At 34.0% G+C, this 22,701-nt stretch overlaps 1 protein-coding gene across 1 annotated transcript in view; it reads left to right on the forward strand.

Moving 5' to 3' along the window:
• Positions 1–22,701, forward strand: part of CPNE8 (copine 8) — a 318,004-nt gene that overhangs the window by 221,339 nt on the left and 73,964 nt on the right. Inside the window, exon 11 of the mRNA XM_082419257.1 lies at positions 13,039–13,114. Coding sequence (XP_082275383.1) covers positions 13,039–13,114 — 76 coding nt within the window. The remainder of the gene's footprint in view (positions 1–13,038; positions 13,115–22,701) is intronic.

Genomic DNA, 22,701 nt, shown 5'->3' on the forward strand with positions numbered 1-22,701 from the left:
TTTTTTTCTGAGATTTGGAACAGAAGATCAATACAATTAAACCATGTTTATGGATATAATGGACTTGGTTTTGGACTTGGTGAATTTAAAATTCTAATATTAGCTTTTGCTTAGTCTTGATGATACTCCAAATGTAAACCTATTTTATAGTTTCAATCAGATAATACTAAAACTCTCCTGATGATCTCATGCCAGAGGAATGAAAACATTTCAGATGACATCAACCTATTTCTGTTGTGCTTTCTTACACATGGCTCAGCTCTCTCTTCCTAACAGATTCAGATATTTCCAAGTCCTGACTAGGTTTTATCCAGTTTCTCTTTATCGCTCCCAAGAATGTGCTGATAAAGATTTTGCCATTTACAGTATTTCCTTTTCTCTTTCCCACCCTCAGGAAACAGGAAAAATTCCTGTTTTCAAAATTATATATCACAGTGGAGATGTGTATCAGGCCATTAGAACTATGAGACTAGGGAATTGGAGAGATGTTTGAATATAAATTAAAGGTATAAATTGGAGAACCCTCTACTTTAAAAATTTATTTGGAACAATTTAAGTATATGTGATTGCTTCATGAGAGTTTTGGGAGAAAATTCTGCAGAGCTGGCCATAAAGGTCTTACAGTTAAACGAAACTTCTGGTTGTGAGTATGAAGACTTTTTGTTAGTAATGATGCTTGTCCTTTATACAATAGAATGATTATTGGTATGTAATGTTCACCCACTGTTTTCTCTGATTCTAAGCACGAAGACAATTTGAGATTTTGTGTTAACATGTGTTGTGTAGCTCTATGTTTCTCAATCACCTATTAGTGTTCCAAATACACATGAAACTAAATTTAGCAATAAGTAAATCCTGTAAAAAACAGTTTATTAAAATTTGACAACTGAGAAGTTCACTACAGACATGAACTTGCCAAATACATTTATTTTGTAATAATTTTAATATTCCATTGAAATTGGCTAGTCAGAAAGAGAGAGATAAAAGAGATAGACAAGAGAGAATATGAATGGGAAAGAAAGAGTATTGTGGTGTGGTCTTTTTGTTGTATAAATTTCTCTTATAGAATACTTTGATAATTCAATTTCATGATGATTATTTATAAGAGTTTTAATTTTAATTTAATAGTCTAAGCAATTGTACATATTCCCTCTCAATTATAAAAAGAAATCCCCAAAAGGAACATTATTATTGTTCTTTTTCTTTTTTAGATATGAAAATTAAGGCTCAGAATGTGGAAATGACTTGTCTATTTTATATGACTATTAGGTAGTCATAGCTTTCAAAGCAAACTACTGTTTATTCCTCTGACATAACTGCCTTTCTAAGTGCTGCTTTTATCTCCCATCATCTTAGTGTAGGAAAAATGGAACATGATATTCAGAAGTCCAGAATCTTTCCCTTGAAGCACAGGTTCTTCCTTTTAGCATTTGATGGTAACTATAACAGGCATAACCTGAAAGAATTAAAACAAGACAAAAATAATATTTTAGCCATTTATTCATGTTATAGTCAAATCACACTTAAAAGGCAAATTGTATTGACCTGGAGGAAAACTAAGACACAGAATATTGTCACTACCAGTGAAAACTTAGCTTTGGTAAATGTTCAGATATATTTGAGAACTTGGTGTTATTTATTTATTTTTAAAATTTTTTAACCAAATCACTGGGCTGAGCTTCCTAAAAGATACTTAATGTCCTGAAGTTTGATTCACTGCTCTCCTACATCAAGCATTTCTACTCTGTTTTTGATATTTAAACTCTGATGTTCAGTTATGATATTCTTAGTTCCAACCTGCTTGGGTGCATAGTTTTGGTACTCATAATTTCTAATTTGTGCCTATACATGCAAGTTGAAGATGGGAAAACAAAAACTGCAAAATAGGTTTTATTTAAAGTATACAGATAATTGTGTATTTATATTATCTAAGTAATTGCTTCAATTATCCACTTCATTAGAAAAGGAAGACACAACTTTCTTTTGTATGCACATTTGATAATGTTTTGAATCATTTCTACGTTATAGTTTAAGCCATGTATTATAGTCCACATTAAGATTTATGTTACTAAAAATTAGCGACATTTTAATATTATGCTAGCACCACATAAAATTTCCATCTTTGGCATTGCACTCAATTTGACACGATCAAAGAATACCTGAAAATAAGCCATTCTCTTGCATTTTTCTTATTTATTCCGTGTGTATATTTAAACAGATTAAATGTAATTGTTTGGCATTAAGATTCAGTTAGAGGGAGTACTCAGTAACTATATTGTGAGTAGCAAATAAGGTCCTTAAAAAGAACTAAATTTGGTATCACAATTTCTCCTATATATAATATGTATTATGTAATGTTTCTAAGGAAGTGAAAATAATCTGGATTATTAACTTTCGAATTTCAGGTTAATTATATATATGGCATGTATTAATTACAATCATATATGCAACACTAAGGGGTGTTGCAGAATTATTTGCGAACTTTTTCAGAAGCAAGTCTTCTAAATCTTGAGATTGATACATACTTGAAATAAAATTTTATAAACATATGAAAATATATGTATATTTAATGATCATGCTACTTAAGTTGCTTGATTTACTAGAATCATTCTATGATTATGACTCTGGAATAGAGATACAATACTTGTTAACTCATATTTTTTGGCCTTAATTTGTGGTTTTATCTGTAGAACAGAATAAACATACAAACTAGAGAAGAATTTTTTGATGTGCAGTTTTCCCTATGGTTTATATTTAAAGTGAATTCAAAATTGGAATATTTATTTAGATCTATATAAAAATATTCTTATATTTAAATCTTCACACATTCACAATGCCCATTTGAAGCCATTGCTCTCTAAATAGTTCTTGATTGTTATTTTACTAACTGTATAGAATAAGATATTTAATATGTAAAAAGAGTGGAGCATATATGCACTTTATATTACATGCTAATATATTTGTATATATAGAGCATAGTTTAAACAAGCAAGCCAATGGAATGTATGTATTGTAAATTTATACTTTAACCTCTCAAATTAATTTTAACATATATTGAGATTATGCATTTATGGCCATTTTCTAATATAGTACCTTTCTTCCAAGAACCCAAAACGTTTTTCTGGTATTCTGTTCAGAACAACTCAAGTTAATCAATTAAACTTTTTTTCTGAAGTGTATGAGAAAGTATATTTTATGATTTTGAGGGGTGAAAAATTTTACTAAGAAGCCTAATGACTTAACCAGAGTCAGTAGAACCCAAAGGTAGAACCAATAGGAAAACATTATTTTTATTGAGTTGCATGGATAGTTCTTTGATTTCCACTAGAAAATTCACAGGTTTTTAGGTTGGGTTTTAAGCACAAGGTTCCTACTATGCTTAGTATTAAAGAAGAAGAGCTTCTACAAATACGGATTATCCATCTAAAAGTACTCACTCAGTACTTTTAATGTTGATTAATGTCTTAGATCTGTATCTCTCGGAAACTCAAGTATTCTGAAATTTTGCTTCATAGTCTTCTGGAGCCTCATATAGTTTAAAATATATTAATTTATTCAAGCTTCTAACCAAAAAAAAAACTTTTATGAGGTATATTATCTTATTTCCATATTCTAATACTTTGAAGATATTTACACTGTTAAAACCATTATCATAAAAATTACACTGCTCAAAAACATATAAAGAATTATTAGAGCCACCCAAAATACCTAAAAAGTTTGTTTGTCCATAACTAGTATAAGAAAATAATATTCATTTAGAGAAGTGGAAAGAATAGTTATATAGGTACTCAAAAAGACCTTATAAATCTTGAATGGTGATAAGTAGTTATTATTTTTGTATTAATGTGAAGTATATTAATATAAAAATAAGCACACAACTTCCTGTAGCTGAAACTCTTTCAAATCTGCAAGTTCTGAGCTGCCACATGAGATCTATGCCAAGGATTACAGTAAACTCTGTCAGCTTTAAATGTGAAATTTCACCAAAGTGAGATAATCATTTTTTAAATTTATAACATGTACATTTTTTACTACCAATGCCTGATCTACACAGCACAAAATAAAAGTAAATTTTGTTAATTACTTGGTTTTATTTGAGATAAATATTTTATTTATTTGAGATAAATATTTGAGAATTACTTGGTTTTATTTGAGATAAATATTCTAGGCAATTTGGATGACTGCTTTCAGGCTTGAATTATCTGAATTATCTATACATGTTAATTAGAAACTACAACAGCAATAATTCATACTTTTCTACTGCATAAACACACTTTTTTTTAGTTTGTAAGCCTGTTAAATCTAAAACCTTGACACTGATCAAAGAAAGCTCTCCAAAATGCATTTTCCCCATAGGTTTGTAAGAACTTCAATAGCAAATTTACTTTAATTTCCTCATCTTTGTGACTTACCATTTGCAGTTGATCCCTCTTGTCTCTTTTGGAGTACCTCAGCCTGTCAGGAAGGTAATGGACAGTATGGAGACTGGTGGCCAGAGAGAGCATCCTTCCACAAGTAAGGATGGCAAGGGAGCTAGAACACTTATGATGTTTGTTGGCAACTCTTGCACCACTGTAGGAAAAAGTGTCCCTACACATAGAATAGAGAAGATATGCCAGAGGCGAAGAAGGGATAGTTCGCCACTGAAAAGACCTTAACCATAGGTAGCAGTGGATTGTAGTGTGCAACTTGCCAGCTTTTGCTACTTCAGGCTGGGATTTGTGTGTTGTGTGTGTGTGTGTGTTTATTACTCCTGTCAGGTTTTTTCGCTTGCACTTTCCTATCAGTACGAACCTTGGTTAGAGAAATGATAGAATCCCTGTGTTCCAGTCTTAAACATTGTGGGAAAGCAAGACAAGTTAAGATGATATAATTATCTCTTAAAGACATTACAGTAGTAGTCAATGCTTACAGAGAATAAACAAAGCTAGCAATATTATAGCAAATCTAGATAGATGAGCAAATAGATTTATCTATGAACTCAGGCAAGTTTGAGTGAAAAAAGTAATACATAAATTAAGTACTAATCTATGAGCACTAACCCAGAAATATACCAGTGTGTTAGCAAACAATTTATAAAAGCATATGCTACATAGCTAAAATAACATTTTTTAAACTATGAATTGAGCCTATCTTCTTATGACTGGTGTTTGTATGCTTTTTTTTTTTAGTCTTGAATAAAGGTTACAGTAAGTTTCCTAAGTACAAATGAATTCCATTCCAAGACCACGTTCGTAAGTCCAATTTGTTAATAAGTCCAACAAATTTAGCCTAGGTACCCAACTAACACAATCGGCTATATAGTACTGTATTGTAATAGGTTTATAATACTTTTCACACAAATAATACATAAAGAACAAACAAACACAAAGAAATAAAGAAAACATTTTTAATCTTACAGTACAGTAACTTGAAAAATACAGTAATACAGTACAACAGCTGGCATACAGGGGCTGGCATCAAGTGAACAGGCAAGAAGAGTTACTGAGGGGAGGAGGGAGAAGAGTTGGGAGATGATAGAGCTGAGGGATCTTCAGCAATAGGAGATGGAGGGCAAGCTTCAATTTCATTCACGTTTGCATCTTTGAAAGTTTGCAACTTGAAGGTTCATATGTAGGGGACTAACTGTATTAATATGCTGGAGAGGAAGTGATTACTTTGAATTGCATTTATTTGGGCATAAACCAATGACAAAGAAAGACTAAGAAGCTACAAAAGCATGGAATCTCATTTTTTTTAAAACTTTGATCCTTTGGCCAACATCAAATTTATTATTATTTTATGTTAATACTGCTTCTGTTCCACTTGTTTTGTTTGGTTTTGCTTTGCTTATTATAGTAATACTGATTATCTTTATTAATTCTCATTAGTCTGAAAAAAATAACATTCACTGACTGATAGTGAATATTTTAGAAACGGGATACTGAATCACACAGACATTTCTTTCCAGAGATTAACGCTCAAGCTAAAGATTAGAATTCAATCACTTTGAAATTACAGAGAAAAGTATGTGACATATAAAACATAAGTATTTAAAAATCCACAAAATTGGGGACTTCCCTGGTGGCACAGTGGTAAAGAATCCACCTGCAAGGGACAAGGGTTCGAGCCCTGGTCTGGGAAGATCTCACATGCTGCGGAGCAACTAAGCCTGTGCACCACAACTACTGAGCCTGAGTGGTGCAACTACTGAAGCCCACGTGCCTAGAGCCCGTGCTCCGCAAAAAGAGAAGCCACCGCAATGAGAAGCCCAAGCACTGCAACAAAGAGTAACCTCCATTCGCTGCAACTAGAGAAAGCCTGCACGCAGCAACAGACCCAACCCAACCAAAAGTAAATAAATAAAAAATATATTTTTAAAATAAATTAATTAATTAAATTAAAAATAAAAATCCATAAAATTGGAGAAGATTTTTACTTCAGATGTTATCTCAGTTAACTTCCTAATTCATATAATTGTAGAAAAATATCCAAAGGTGCTGTAGAGCTAAAGAAACTCCATCCTGCCTTATAATGAATTAAATTGCATTTGTGAAACTGTTGCTAGGTAAAAGTTATTTTACATTAAGGATTTTTGGCTTTAGATATGACACACATTTATTTGATTAGGCACATTTGAATTTGAATGAGGAGTTTCTGCTTGACAATATTTTGGTGCATTAAACTTATTAGAGGCAATAGAAAAAAATTGAAGGTAATTATCTTTCAGAAGTTAGACTTTATGTGTAGTTAAAATTTACAGATACACATGCAGTTTAAATAATCTAACATTGTAAATAATGTATATAATATAAAATACACTTTAAAAATACGTATATAGCATATATTTTTTTAAAAATTGGAGTACTTAAGCATACAATTTTGGTTTCAATCTGATAAATCATCATAAAGAACAGTTCCTTTATTATGGCATATATCATTTGCTATATCTAAACCACATTAAAAATATTGTCTTTATCTTAGAAAATGTGGTTTGTCTAATTCTTTGTGTAGATAAAAAATAAGTGAAAATAAATTTAATAAGCAAAATATTAAGTAATAATAAGTGAAATATAAACTTACTAAAATGTATGATTATGTAGATGTAACATTATATATGATTATATAAAATTTTATATATATTTACACCCAAAAGGAAATGAAGACTTATTTTATATATATATGGTATTTATATCTTTTAAAATTTCTGCCTGTATTAGAAATGGATCAAGGAGCAGGTGTTAATAAGACTGATAAAATTAGCCTATTCCTCCTGGGAATTGTTAATATTTGAGGGTGATATCTGTTTCCTTCTTGGAGGCTCAGAAGTGTTGTTGTAATCTACAGAAGGAGCAAAGAAAATGTAAACCTTTTGAAATTACTTAAAATTTCAACAAAACTGGAGATAAATGAAAACTTCTACATTGAATACATTCATATATATCTTATATATAATAATTTCTACCAGTAAAAATAAACCAGGACATTACAAAGAAAAAAATTACTTTTGTCAGAATGTGCTGATAATCTGTGTTTACTGTGGCAATTAATTAAGAATCATGATAGTTCTGTAGATTTAAATACAGACCAACTCATAACTGAGGAATAGTTAAAGAAATATTTCTGACTTTTTAAAGTAAACTAAATTCTCTGTCAGGATTTGAGGAAGTTACAAGAAAAAAAAGACTTGATTTTGTTGAAATTTTAAGAATCAGTGAGGGCCAGTGTCATCTCATTAATAAAAACATTCCTAAATGCTGAAAAGTTGGGTCAAAGTCAAAAGCTTTGACTAGAAGGAAAGCAAAAAAAAAAAAAGCAAAATCAGGGACAGCTGATATGCTATTGTTATCTGGACTTATAAAGACTTTTTGTGGTGATCATGGGAAATCACAAATCCCATGGTACATTTTACTTGTAATTATGGAATTAATAACTTGGTTTCAAATAGGAAAGATCCTGCCAATTTTTGTGCTGAAATCTTTTCAGTATCCCAATTAGAGAAATTATCTTTAATATACAGTTTGTTTACAAATCCTCATTTGAGACATTCTTTAATGCACACCTGAAACATGTCACACACCAAAAAAGAGGTATGCTTAATGAATTAAGCATTCTTACATCAGACCAGTACAAGCCACAGGTATATGTGTAACTCCCAAATGTCAATTCATAAGCCTGTTACATCTTCAAAGGGTTATTTTGATTAAAGCTTCTTTAAAACTATACATATAAGTGTCTAGAGTCATATTACTTACTAATCAGAAAAATGTATTTTAGTAATGTCTTTTATAAGGAATTAAACACCTTTCACAGAAAGAATTCAAATGAATTATCTAGGATTATTTTCAAAACAGTAAATAGACATTGCCTCCAATTTTTAGGTGAAGATGTAAAGACCTCAAAGTGACTGATTTACTCAAGACAACATGATGATAGAGAGAGGGATGAGATGGATTCAGTATGTATTTGTCATTTGTACCTACGTGCAAAAATTAGTTTAATGACTGAGAGGAAAATAAGCATCATCTATTCTGCCCAAAGCAGGTTGATCTTTAGGAAGATCATTGGAAATGCCAAGCAAAGGCAATATTCTCGTCTCTTTTTTCTATGTCTTTGGTGTGATTATGTGAGTGCATTTCTATGAGAAAATAACAGTTATCAGCATTACCCTCAGAGTTGTTTCAAAGAAATAGAGTACCAATGGCTAATATGTTTTGCACTTGTGCCATTCTTTTGGGCTAAATAAAATTCATGAGAGGCAAAATTGTTAATATTACTGGCAAGGTAAGATTACAGCATGACTATGATATTAACTTGAGTATATTTGCAACATTCAAAAATTCCCATTGGTTACCAGGCACTGAAGTAGATGCTGAGAATACTGAGATGAAATTATCATCTTTCTTACCTTCAAGTATGTTATAAAAACTAAGAGGGGAGATATATAAACAGCTGTTATACAATATAGGAAATATGATGATAGAGAGAATTGGGTTTTTTTTAAACAAAGAGGAAGAGCATAAAGCAGGAAAGATTTCTTAGAGGAGATAATAGCTAAGCAGTAGAGTAAAAGATAAGTGAAACAAGATGCCAAAAGTAGGGGAAGATGGACACTTTGTTAAGTAGGGACTGTCCTACATGTTTCAGATATAAATATGAATATACATAATACCCATTTTCCACTATTAATAGAGCATAGAAATGATTATAATATTCAGATTTTATTCAAAAATTTAATCACTTTACTCAAACAAGGCATTTTAGAGCCAAGTTACTACCTATAATATTAATCAATTTGCTCTCAATATTGGTTTATTTCCTCAGATTTTAAATAACATATATCAATTATAAAAAATTTTTGGAAAAAAATTAGAGATGTAAATGGACACAAATCAGATCAACCACCCTGAAGTAAACTTTATTTTGTAAATGCAGTCAGAGAGCTTGAGACTTATAACATAGAATAATTATTTTAGTTACAATTAAATTAACAGGAAATAGCAAAGCAGTATTATTGAATCTCAAGGAAATTGTTGGTTGTAATTTATTATCAAAGTACTATTCATCATATTTCTCTGTATAGTGAGAATTGTTTCAACATTACAGTATTGACAGTTGTGAACAGATAAAAATATTAAATTACTTTTCTTTCTTTTAATCTCAGTAGAATCTACTAATGGTTGATGATAGGGAAAAAAATAATTATAAGAATAAATCAGTGAAAACCACCTTCAATACTTACTTTAAAGTACTTACCTATGATTTAATATATAATATTTGAAGAACGGCAGTTGACAAGGGAAACTAAAAATTCCCATGCATTTCAAGAGATCTATGACAAAATTGACCTGAGAATTATTCACTTATCCACCCAGGTTCTTCAGATGTATTCTTGAGACAAAGCACCTTATGTCTAGGCTTGGCTATTTCATTGCTATTGCCACTTATGTTTATGACCTTATGACAAATCATCACTTCTTGATCATCCATTTATCTGTATCTGAATAAATGCAATGACGTGTTTTCTGTATGTCACAGAAATCTTGGAGCATGAAATGTAATTTGTGACTCAGTACATTTTCTCCTCTACAGCACAAGGATGGCATTGCATTTGTATGACATGCAAATTAAGTGTTTTATGCAAAATAATCATCTTGAACAAGATTCAGAAGGGGGAACAAGTATTTTATTCATTCTTTCATTTATTTATGTTCTGTCTTATTCTGAAAAGATCCAAGGAAGCTTATAATTAGACATAGTGAACTAAACTGTGTGAGGAAATTGAAGCAAAGGGAAAATAAGATATCCGAAAAGGTTGCTGAGGATTCCTAGCACATGATGAAAACATATCCTGCTAGAGATGTGCCACAAATTTGGCTTAAGCTCTTTTTTTTTTTTTTAAAGAAATGAAAGTTATATAACAATTTTTTCACGCCAGTGCTTTTTTTTTTTTTTTTTTTAAGAAATTCACGTTCTTCTATTTATTTATTTATGACTGTGTTGAGTCTTCGTTTCTGTGCGAGGGCTTTCTCTAGTTGCGGCAAGTGGGGACCACTCTTCATCGCGGTGCGCGGGCCTCTCACCATCGCGGCCTCTCTTGCTGCGGAGCACAGGCTCCAGACGCGCAGGCTCAGTAATTGTGGCTCACGGGCCCAGTTGCTCCGTGGCATGTGGGATCTTCCCAGACCAGGGCTCAAACCCGTGTCCCCTGCATTGGCAGGCAGATTCTCAACCACTGCGCCACCAGGGAAGCCCGGCTTAAGCTCTTTTAACAACCAACTTCAGAGACAAAAATATCCGTTTCATGATAAACAAGGTCTTTTCAGAATAGGAAACACGAGCAGCACAGATTCCTAGCACTGAGACCAAAGAGAATTGTACCCCTTTGTTAATCACTCAACTCTGCAGAGTAACAAATTTAACAAGAACAAAACAGAACTAAATGTTCAAAAACTGCTTCTTAGAAAGTTTCACCATGACTTCAGCATGGCATGTCAGTGTGCAGTTGAGGAAACCTGACCATTGCACTTGGGTCCAGATTTGCCACTGTGCTGGACAGACTTTATCCAGATGGATGTATTACATGTTCTTGAGATGTGGTTGAGTAATTGCATAATTAATCTCAATTGAGTAATGGAAACCAGTAACTATTGCTTCTCTCAACCAAGTTCTTGATTAGTATTGAGTGGCAGGAGGCCTAAACATTGAATTTAAACAATGAAACCAAACAGAATTTACACAGTCAGAAAACTACCATGAGGGCGTAAATGATCCAGCCATTTTCTAAGCCTTCAATATTAGGTTCCTACCACAAGTGTGGTGAGCTCTGGTTATACAAGCCTTGTCCACACTTACCAATATCAAAGTGTTGTGTTTGAAGTGCTTTAATAGAACATTTTCTCGGTGACTATTACTTAAGTTATATAAAACACGCATAACAATGGAAGAAGATAGGTTCTAAGCAGAATTTCCATAACTCAGAATTTTTAAGATTTCTGTGAAAGATATCACAGTTATAAGCTTGCACTTCTAAAAGTCAAAGAGAATTATTTTATTTATAAGAAATGTGTAGCACAAAAGTACTGTTTTGTAATTTTCCCTGTGTAAATTGAAAGAGTGAATACTGGGGTTTGGATTCACAAATGCAAAAATGCAAATATATTTGGTTACAGTCTTCAATGCTCTTTCCTTTTATCATTTTCATGTGTGTAGATCTGCTTTTGAAAGTTAAATCTAAAAGAGGTCAAGGTGATACTGGGGTAAAGAGGAATGCCCTGTATAGACTATTGTCATAAATGTACAAGATCTTTAAGATAAGGGAGAACTGGAAGGCTGGATATCTGAGTTTTGTCTTAATTTTAAAAATATATTTTTTTATTGCAAAAACGCTTCTTAAATTAATAGCAGCAAGTTTTTCTTTGAAATCCCAGCTTTAGCAATCAGTATTTATTGGCTAGCCACAATTTGCTTGTAGCTTGTTACTGGTCATCAGGTCTATGGAAGGTTTATGGATTTTAGTGAATCACAGTTAAGCATAAACCTGCCTGGAGTTTGGGGAAAATATCCATTTTTATAGTAATAAACACCTCACATTTGCAAGCAAGTGGGCCAAGCTTAAACTCTTATGATACAAATAGCAGTGACAACACCCCCTATGTTTGTTTTATTACTTCAGCTCCCACAGTCTTTATCTTCTTCCTCTGATGCATTACATTTCACCACTGCACCAAATACCAGCATTTTATGTTTATTTCTCAGCAGTGTGTGTTCAACCTAGTGCTGACCATTAAATTACTGCAGAGTAGTAGAATACAAGTCCCTTCTAAACTGGTGAATGCATAACATCTGTTTTACAGTTGCATAAGCCAGCCTCAGTAATCACATTGGTAAGGATTTTATAGTGAGAATTAACATATGCTTTCTCAATCCTTACCCTTCCCCACCTAAACTAAGAAGGCACCTGTAGAAGTTCTGCTTTCTGAGAAGGCAGTGATGATTGCTTTAATGTAAAGAAGTTTAGAATAACCATGTTTGGTATTAACAATGTACTTTAAAATTATTAGTATAAGGCTTGGTGAATATTCTCTATGTTAATGTTTAAAAATAGTGTCGCTTTTAAAAATAGTGTCCTATTACATCCTGGTCATAAAAAAGTTTGAAGATTTTGTATATTATATTTGTGATTATCGATATGGATGATAATAAATTTTTGAGTGTCTTAAACTTTCATCCTAATTAACAGTTAATCATTTGGATAGCATAGATGATGAAATGCTTTTGAGATATGAGTTATTAAACCTAATATACCTATTTGAAATATTAGCATTGGTGGGATAAATTAAATATTTTTTGAATACTAACAAAATGTAATCTTGGGTATACATAACAATTAAAGAACAATGAAATTATGTATCAGTGTGTTTTAAATTATCATGTTAAATTATGTTCATAATAATATCAAGCATTTTTCATGATTAAACTATATTTTTTAAAGCTTTACAACATATTTAACAGTTATATGAAAACTAATACTATGTATATTTTTCCCCTTAATTTTAGTCATGATTTCATTGGAGAATTTACAACAAGCTATAGGGAACTTTCTAGAGGGCAATCACAGTTCAATATATATGAGGTAAGAGGAGTTTTATTTTATTATTTTCTCTGGAATAAGTATATTTATTCTTTTAAGGAATAGGTTTTTACAAAAGATAATTGCCAAAGGTTACCAATATGTGTAAGAATCTTTAAACTTATTGAGCAGGTTGGTTTTTGAGATTAAATAATAGTATTTCTCTTCAAATCATGTGGTCTTTCGAATCTACTTTGAGTGATTTAAAAATTCTTGCCTATGAAACGTTTTCGTATTTTAAAAACATTCAATATAGATACAAGTTTATTCTTCCTTGAGCTTCAGCCTTTATATTTTGCCTTCCTAAGCTCTTCCTCAATCCTTTTTTAATAAAAATAGAAAAATTTGCTGTGTCGGCATGGTGTTATATAACAAGTCTTTATTTTCCTTAGTATGTTTGAGCATCTTAACTGTTATTTAGATGAAGACTGAAGGAAATGAGAAAGTATGATTCAGTCATTAAAGAAATCCAAGTTATTAAAGCAAACACACTAGTTATTTCTGCCTTAAACCTATCTTGCCAGTTAACTGCCAGATACGTGTTGAGCATAAGGTATGTTCTAGCACTGTTAATCCTTGAGCTTTGTAATCTGTACATTCTCTGTGATTTTTTTTAAAGACTTTTTTGATGTGGACCATTTTAAAAATCTTTACTGAATTTGTTACAATATTGCTTCTGTTTTATGTTTTGGATTTTTGACCCTGAGGCATTTAAGATCTTATCTCCCCAACCAGGGATCAAACCCGCACCCCTTGCATTGGAAGGTGAACTCTTAACCACTGGACCGCCAGGAAGTTCCCTCTGTGATTTTTTAAATTTAATATACATCATTAGCAAAGGAGAATATCTCAGTACTTAGTCAATAATGATAACTGTTTCCTGCCAGACTGACACTATTTGACACTAAAATTGACCTCCTTTAAGTTAAGAGTGGAGGAATCTCCTTCTCCTATCACCTTTTTACTAGGCTAAAGCAGTTGTATTCCATGCATTTATTAGTTTATGAATAAAATATTTATGACATGACTTCTATATTCCACACTCTATATTAGGCCCCAAGGATGCAGCAATGAATGAAAATTTCACTGTCTAATGGGAGAGACAAACACGTAAAATGCATTTAGATTATCTTGATAGGTGCTATATATACCTAGTTGACTACGAGATATCTAGAGAGGGGTGCAGCAAACTTATCCCAAGAAAGCTACCCAGGCAAAGACAAAGTTGGAGTAATGGATCAATTTTCCTGTCTGGGTCTTTCGGGGACAGAATGTTAATGCTCTAAATAGACAGTAGAAGTAATATAAGACAGGTCGACTTATATGGATGCCTGTTTTTTCTCCAAACCCTCAAGGCTGAGGAGAAACAACACATGCATACTAGTCCTCATTGTACTTAGAACTCATTTACTGACAGTCACATAATGCTCCAGAGATCAATTATTTTGAGTTTCCTTAGCTTTAAAATGTCTTCTTCTCTTTGGATCTCTCTTATCTGACAAAGCTTGCTTAACGAGATTGGTGTCGCATCTGATGTTATGACAAAGAAGCTTAGTAACAATTATTCCTTATTAAACACCTGCATGGATATTTCTGCCACAACTTCAAATAAAAATGTGTTCTTATTATTCATATTATCAGTAGAAGAGGTCAGTCTGAAGAAAATCTGGAGGAACATTCTGTGTTATGTCTAAGTAGATTTAGAATTTAGCTCTTGGTCCAATACATTGAAACTTCATTTTCTGCACACATGTAAGGGATTCAGTTTTGTTTAGGCAACCATGGAAATTTTCAACCATTATTCCTTCAAATATTCTTTCTGCCCCTTTCACTCTCCCTTCTCCTTTTGATACTCCCAGTATATATATATATATATATATATATATATATATATATATATATATATATATATATATATATATATATATATATATATATATATATATGTTGTTATGCTTGATCATATCTCACAGATTCATATTTTTTCTTTTTCTTTCTTAAACTAGAAAATCTCAACTGACCCATCTTCAAGATCACTCATTATTTCTTCTGCCAGCTCAAATGTTCTATTTAGCTCCTCTAGCAAATTTTTCATTTGTTACTGTGCTTTTTAAGTTGAGAATTTCTATTTGGTTCTTTTTAATAATTTTGGCCTACTTATTGATTTTTCTATTTGGTGAGACATTGTTTCATACTTTATTTCTTTATATATAGCTTCTTTAGTTTTTTAAACATATTTATAGTAGCTGATTTAAAGAATTTATTAAATAAATCCCATATCTACAAGTTCCCAGGGGCAGTTTCTATTGATTGCTTTTTTCCTATATATGGGTCATACTTTCTTCTTTCTATGCATGTCCTGTATTTTTGGTTGTTGTTGAATGTTGGAAAGTTTTAAAAAATATAATATAGTAACAATGGAGATCAGATCCCCTGCTTTTCCGGGATTTGTTGTTGTTGCTGTTTGTTTGTTTAGTTACTTTCCTGGAGTAATTCTGTAAAGTCTTTCTTCTTTGCTGTGTGGGTCATTTCAGTCTGTGCCTGGTTAGCTAGTGGTCAACACATGATTTGACAGAGATTTGTGTATGTTGGTGCACTTCTTATATGCTCCAAGTATAAAATTCTGCCTTGGCTTTTACTTGCTGTTTAAACAGATACTCAAAGTCAGCCAGAGTTGAAGGATTAGGGCTTCCTCAAGGTCTTCCCTGGCCATGCATACAGTCTGCATAAGCATTTGGTCTTCTAGATCCCCAGCAATATGCCGGAGCTTTAAAAAACTTCCTACTTGAGATCAGATCAAGAAGGTGGAGGAGTAGGACATGGAGCTTACATTCTCTCACAAATTACATCAAAAATACATCTACATGTGGAGCAATTCTCATAGAACATCTACTGAATTCTGGCAGAAGACCTCAGACTTCCAAAAAGGCAAGAAAATCTCTGGATAAGGCAAAAGAAAAAAGAGAAAAAAAAAAAGAGAGAGAAAGGAATCAGGACAGAACCTGTGCTCCTGGGAAGGATCTGTGAAAGGGTAAAGTTTTCCACACACTGGGAAGTCCCCTTACTGGCAAGGAGATCAGCAGGGACAGAGCGAGAGCTTTGGAGCCTCAGAGGAGAGCACAGCAACCGGTTTACAGAGGGCAAAGTGCAAAGAGACCTGCACACATGGTCAGTGCCACCCACCCAGCACTCCCCAGCCTGACACACTCATCGCTGGGGCAGGTGGGGGCTGTGTGCTGAGGCTTGGGCTTTGGTGGTCAGACCTGGGGGAGAAGACTGGGGTTGGCTGCATGGAGACAGCCTGAGGGGAGTAGAGTGTGGTGTGAGAGGAGGCCTGGGCCCACCAGAGAGGGAGGGTGCTATTGTTGGGGGTCATGCAAGGAGAGGGGTGGGCCCGCCATAGGAGCTTCTTTCTCCACACACACTCTCAGGTGGCAGGGCACCACGTACATGAGCTGCAGGGGTAGGTACAAGCCTCCACTGCCATCTCGGACTCCAGAGGCAGGTGCAGACCACTGCCAAGGGTCCTATAACAGGGAGCCAACCACTGCTTCTGCTTTCCTGGGAGCATGCACAGCCCACCACTGCCACAGAGGGTCCTGTGACTGGGCACCAACTGCTGCCCCAGATTCCCTGGGAAGGTGCATGACCCACTATGGCTGCCAAGGGTCCCACAACCCAGAGCCAACCTCTGCCTCCACCTTCCTGGGAGCCTACATGAGCCACGTGCCTGCACACCCCTTATCAAGGGGAAAATGGCCAGCGCACACTGAGGAAAGAGATGGCAAGCATCCAAACCAAAAACAGCCCTCATAACAAAAAAATATTAAACCCATACAAGCTATGCAGGGAGGCTCCTGTATATAAATAGCCCTCCAATACTACAGTAGATAGCTGTTTCCCTTAAACTCACAGAGAAAGAGAAATATAAGCAAAATGAAGAAGCAGAGGAACCACTCCCATTAAAAGCCCAAGAGAATTCCCCTGAAGGAACAAACAATGAAACAGATCTCTTCAGTCTAATAGACACCAAGTTCAAAAAGGAGGTAATGAAAATACTGAAGGAATTAAGAAAGGCTATGGACAAAAATGCAGATTACTGTAAAAAGGACTAGAAACTATAAGGAGGAGCCAAGAAAATTTAGAAAATTAAGTTGCTGCGATGAAAGCTGAGCTAAAGACAGTGAGTAGCAGAATGAATAATGCAGAAGAAAGAATAAGTGATCTGGAAGACAGAATAATGGAAATTAAACAATCAGAACAGCAGATAGAATGTCAAATGCAAAAAAAAAAAAAAAAAATGAAAGCAATATAAGAGACCAATGGGATAATATAAAGTGTGCCAATCTATGCATAATAGGGATTCCAGAAGGAGAAGATAGAGAAAAGGGGATTGAAAATGTATTTGAAGAAATCATGGCTGAAAACTTCCCAAACCTAAAGAAGGAAACAGATATCCAGTTACAGGAAGCACAGAGGGTCCCAAACAAGATGAATCCAAACAGACCTACATCAAGACATATTGTAATAAAAATGACAAAAGTTAAAGATAAAGAGAGGATTCTAAAGGATCAAAAGAAAAACAATGAGTTCTTTACAAGGGAACCACCATACAGCTGTCAGCTGATTTCTCTACAGAAACACTGCAGGCTAGAAGGGAGTGGCAAAATATATTCAAAGTCTTGAAAGGGAAAAATCTGCAACCTAGAATGTTCTACCCAGCAAGATTATCATTTATAATAAGAGGAGAAATAAAGAATTTCTCAGACAAGGAAAAACTAAAAGAATACAACAATACTAAACCTATCCTAAAAGAAATATTGAAATATCTTTTCTGAACAGAAAAAGAGCAAGAAGATATAGGAAGGAGGAAATCATAATTTGAAAGTAAATCACTTAAATTAGCCAGTACGCAGATCAAAAATATAAAAAAAAAAAAAACCTATTTGTGAAAGTGATGATAAACACAAGGAACAGCAAAAGGATAAACATGAAGATGTAAAAAAGGACATCAAAATCATAAAATGTGGGGAAGGAGAGTAAGAAAATGCAGATTCTTTTTTTTTTTTTCTAGAATGTGTTTCCATCGAAATGACTATCAGTCTAAAGCAAGCAGATATAGGAAGAGGTTAACGTACTTGAAAAACAGGTCAACCACAAATCAAAAACATACGAGATTCACAAAAACCAAAAAGATGAGAATGCAAGCATAAAATAAAAGGAAATGATCAAACCACAAAAGAAAAACAAAAAGAAAGGAACAAAGAAGAAACAAAGAATCAACTGGAAAACAACGTCTAATATGGCAATAAATACATATGTATCAATAATTACCTTAAATGTCAAGGGACAGAATGCTCCAATCAAAAAGCATAGGGCTTCCCTGGTGGTGCAGTGGTTGAGAATCTGCCTGCCAACGCAGGGGACACGGGTTTGAGCCCTGGTCTGGGAAGATCCCACATGCCGCGGAGCAACTAGGCCCGTGAGCCACAATTACTGAGCCTGCGCATCTGGAGCCTGTGCTCTGCAACAAGAGAGGCCGCGACAGTGAAAGGCCCGCGCACGGCGATGAAGAGTGGCCCCCGCTCGCCGAAACTGGAGAAAGCCCTCGCACAGAAACGAAGACCCAACACAGCCAAAAATAAATAAATAAATACAAATTTAACAACAACAACAACAAAAAAAAATCACTAAAAAAAAAAAAAAAGAAAAAAAAAAGCATAGAGTGGTAGCCTGGATAAAAAACAAGAGCTTACACTATGCTGCCTACAAGAGAAAGAAACCCCCCCTTAGGGCAAAGGACACACATAGATTGAAAGCAAAGGGATGGAAAAGATATTTCATGCAAAGGGAAATGAAAAGAAAGAGGGTGTTGCAATACTCATATCAGACAAAATAGACTTTAAAGCAAAGGTGATAAAGAAGGACACGATATAATGAAAAAAAGATAAATACAAGAGAGGATTTCACACTCATCAACATATATGCACCTAATATAAAAGCACCCAAATACATAAAATAAATACTAACAGACATAAAGGGAGAAATTGATGGGAATACATTAACAGTAGGAGACTTTAACACCCCACTCACATCAATGGACAGATCTTCTAGACAGAAAATCAATAAGGCAATAGAGATCCTAAATTATACAATAGAACAGTTAGACTTAAATGATATTTTCAGGATATTACATCAAAAAAAAAAAAAAAAACAGAATACACATTATTTTCAAGTGAATATCAAACATTTTCTAGGATTGACCACATACTAGGGCACAAAACTAACCTCAACAAATTTAAGAGTACAGAAATTATTTCAAACATCTTCTCTGACTACAACAGCATGAAACTAGAAATCAACCACAGGAAAAGAATTGAGAAAAAATGATTACATGGAGACTAAACAACATGCTACTAAAAAACCAATGGGTCAAAGAGGAAATCAAAAAGGAAATTAACAAATACCTTGAGACAAATGACAATGAAAACACAACCATACAAAATCTGTGAGATACAGCAAAAGCAGTTCTTAGAGGGAAGTTCATAGCAATACAGGCCTTCCTCAAAAAGCAAGAAAAATCTCAAATAAACAACCTAACCTACCACTTAAAATAATTATAAAGAGAAGAACCAACAAAACCTAAAGTCAGTAGAAGGAAAGAAATAATAAAGATCAGGGAGAAAATAAATAAAATAGAGATTATAAAAAGAGTAAAAAAAAAATTAATAAAACCAAGAGCTGGCTCTTTGAAAGGATAAACAAAGTTGACATACCTCTGGCCAGGCTCACCAAAAAGAAAAGAAAGAGAACCCAAAAAAACAAAATAAGAAATGAAAAAGGAGAAATCTCAACTTATACCACAGAAATACAGAAACAACATGAAAACGTACCATGAACAATTATATACCAACAAATTTGACAACCTAGAAGAAATGGACAACTTTCTAGAAACATACAGCCCACCAAAATTGAATCAAGAAGAAAGATATAATTGAACAGACTGATCACTAGAAGTGAAATAAAATCTGTAGTTAAAAACAAAAAAAAAAATCTCCCTACAAACAAAAGGACCAGATGGCTTCACAGGTGAATTCTACCAAACATACAAAGAAGAACTTATACCTATTTTTCTCAAACTCTTCCAAAAGATTGAAGAGGAGGGAACACTCCCAAAGACATCTATGAAGCCACCATCACCCTGTACCAAAACCAGACAAAGATACCACCAACAAAGAAAATTACAGGCCAATATCTTTGGTGAATATAGATGCAAAAATTCTCAATAAAATATTAGCAAACTGAATCCAACAGCACATAAAAATATCATACACCATGACCAAGTGGTATTCATTCCAAGCTCACAAGGATGGCTCAACATACACAAATCAATCAATGCAATACACCACATTAACAAAGAAAGTCAAAAACTACATGATCATCTCAACAGATGCAGAAAAAGCATTTGACAAAATTCAACATCCATTCATGATAAAAAATACTCTTACCAAAGTGGGAATAGAAGGAATATATCTCAACATAATAAAAGCCATTTATCACGGACCCACAGCCAATATAATACTCAACAGTGAGTACTAAATGGTGAAATACTCAATGGTAAAAGCCTTCCCACTAAAATCTGGAACAAGACAAGGATTCCCACTCTCACCACGTGTATTCAACGTAGAATTGGAAGTCCAGCCACAGGAATCAGACAAGAAAAAGAAACGTATCCAAATTGGAAGGGAAGAGGTAAAATTGTCACTATATGCAGATGGCATGATACTATATATAGAAAACCCTAAGGACTCCACGCAAAAACTACTAGATCTAATAAATGAATATAGCAAAGTAGCAGGATACAAGATTAACAGTCAGAAATTGGTTTCATTTCTTTACACTAACAATTAAATATCAGAAAGGGAATGTAAAACAAAACAATACCTTTCAAAATTGCACCAAAAAAAATAAAATGCCTAGGAATAAACCTGACCAAGGAAGTGAAAGACTTACATGCTGAGAACTATAAAACACTCTAAAACATTAATAAAGGAAATTAAAGAGGATTCAAAGACATGGAAATATATCACATGCTCTTGGATTGGAAGAATTGGTATTGTTAAAATGGCAATACTACCCAAAGCAATCTACAGATTTAATGCAATCCCTATCAAATCGCCCATGACATTTTCACAGAACTAGAACAAATAATCCACAAATTTATATGGAACCATAAAAGACCCAGAATTGCCAACCCTGAGGAAAAAAAACAAAGCAGGAGGTATAACTCTTCCAGACTTCAGACAGTACTACAAAGCTACAATAAATAAAGTGGTGTTGGTACAAAAACAGACATACAGATCAATGGAACAGAATAGAGAGCCCAGAAATAAATCTACACACCTATGATAAATTAATCTTTGACAAAGGAGGCAAGAATATAAAATAGGAAACAGACAGTCTATTCAGCAAGTGGTGCTGTGAAGGTTGGACAGCTGCATGTAAATCAATGAAGTTAGACCACACCCTCACACCATGCACAAAAATAAACTCAAAATGGCTTGGGCTTCCCTGGTGGCGCAGTGGTTGAGAGTCTGCCTGCTAATGCAGGGAACACGGGTTCGAGCCCTGGTCTGGGAGGATCCCACATGCCGCGGAGCGGCTGGGCCCGTGAGCCACAATTGCTGAGCCTGCGTGTCTGGAGCCTGTGCTCCGCAACAAGAGAGGCCGCAATGGTGAGAGGCCCGTGCACAGCGATGAAGAGTGACCCCCACTTGCCACAGCTGGTGGAGGCCCTCGCACAGAAACGAAGACCCAACATAGCCATAAATTAAAAATAAATAAATAAAAAAAAAAAAAAAAAAAAAAAATGGCTTAATTACCTAAACATAAGATATGACACCATAAAACTCCTAGATGAGCGCACAGGCAAAACATTCTCTGACATAAATCATACCAATGTTTTCTTAGGTTGGTCTCCCAAGGCAATAGAAATAAAAACAAAAATAAACAAATGGTACCTAATCAAACTTACAAGCTTTTGCATAGCAAAGGAAGCCATAAAATAAGCAAAAAGACAACCTATGGAAGGGGAGAAAAATATTTGCAAATGATGCAACCAACAAGGGCTTAATCTCCAAAATATACAAACAGCTCACACAACTCAACAACAACAAAAAACAAACAACCAAATCAAAAAATGGGCAGAAGACCTTAATAGACACTTATCCAAAGAAGACATACAGATGGCCAAAAAACACATGAAAAGATGCTCAAAATCACTAATTATTAGAGAAATGCAAATCAAAACTACAATGAGGCATCACCTCACACCAGTCAAAATGGCTATCATTAAAAAAATCTACAAAGAACAAATGTTGGAGAGTGTGTGGAGAAAAGGGAACCCGCCTACACTGTTGGTGGCAATGTAAGTTGGTGCAGCCACTATGGAAAACAGTACGGAGGTTCCTCAGAAAACTAAAAATTGAATTACCATATGATCCAGCAATCCCACTTCTGGGTGTATACCCAGACAAAACTATAATTCAAAAAGATACATGCACCCCTATATTCATAGCAGCACTATTCAC

Source organism: Balaenoptera physalus (genome assembly GCF_965194825.1).
Source record: "Balaenoptera physalus genome assembly, chromosome: 13".
Taxonomy (NCBI): Eukaryota; Metazoa; Chordata; class Mammalia; order Artiodactyla; family Balaenopteridae; genus Balaenoptera; species Balaenoptera physalus.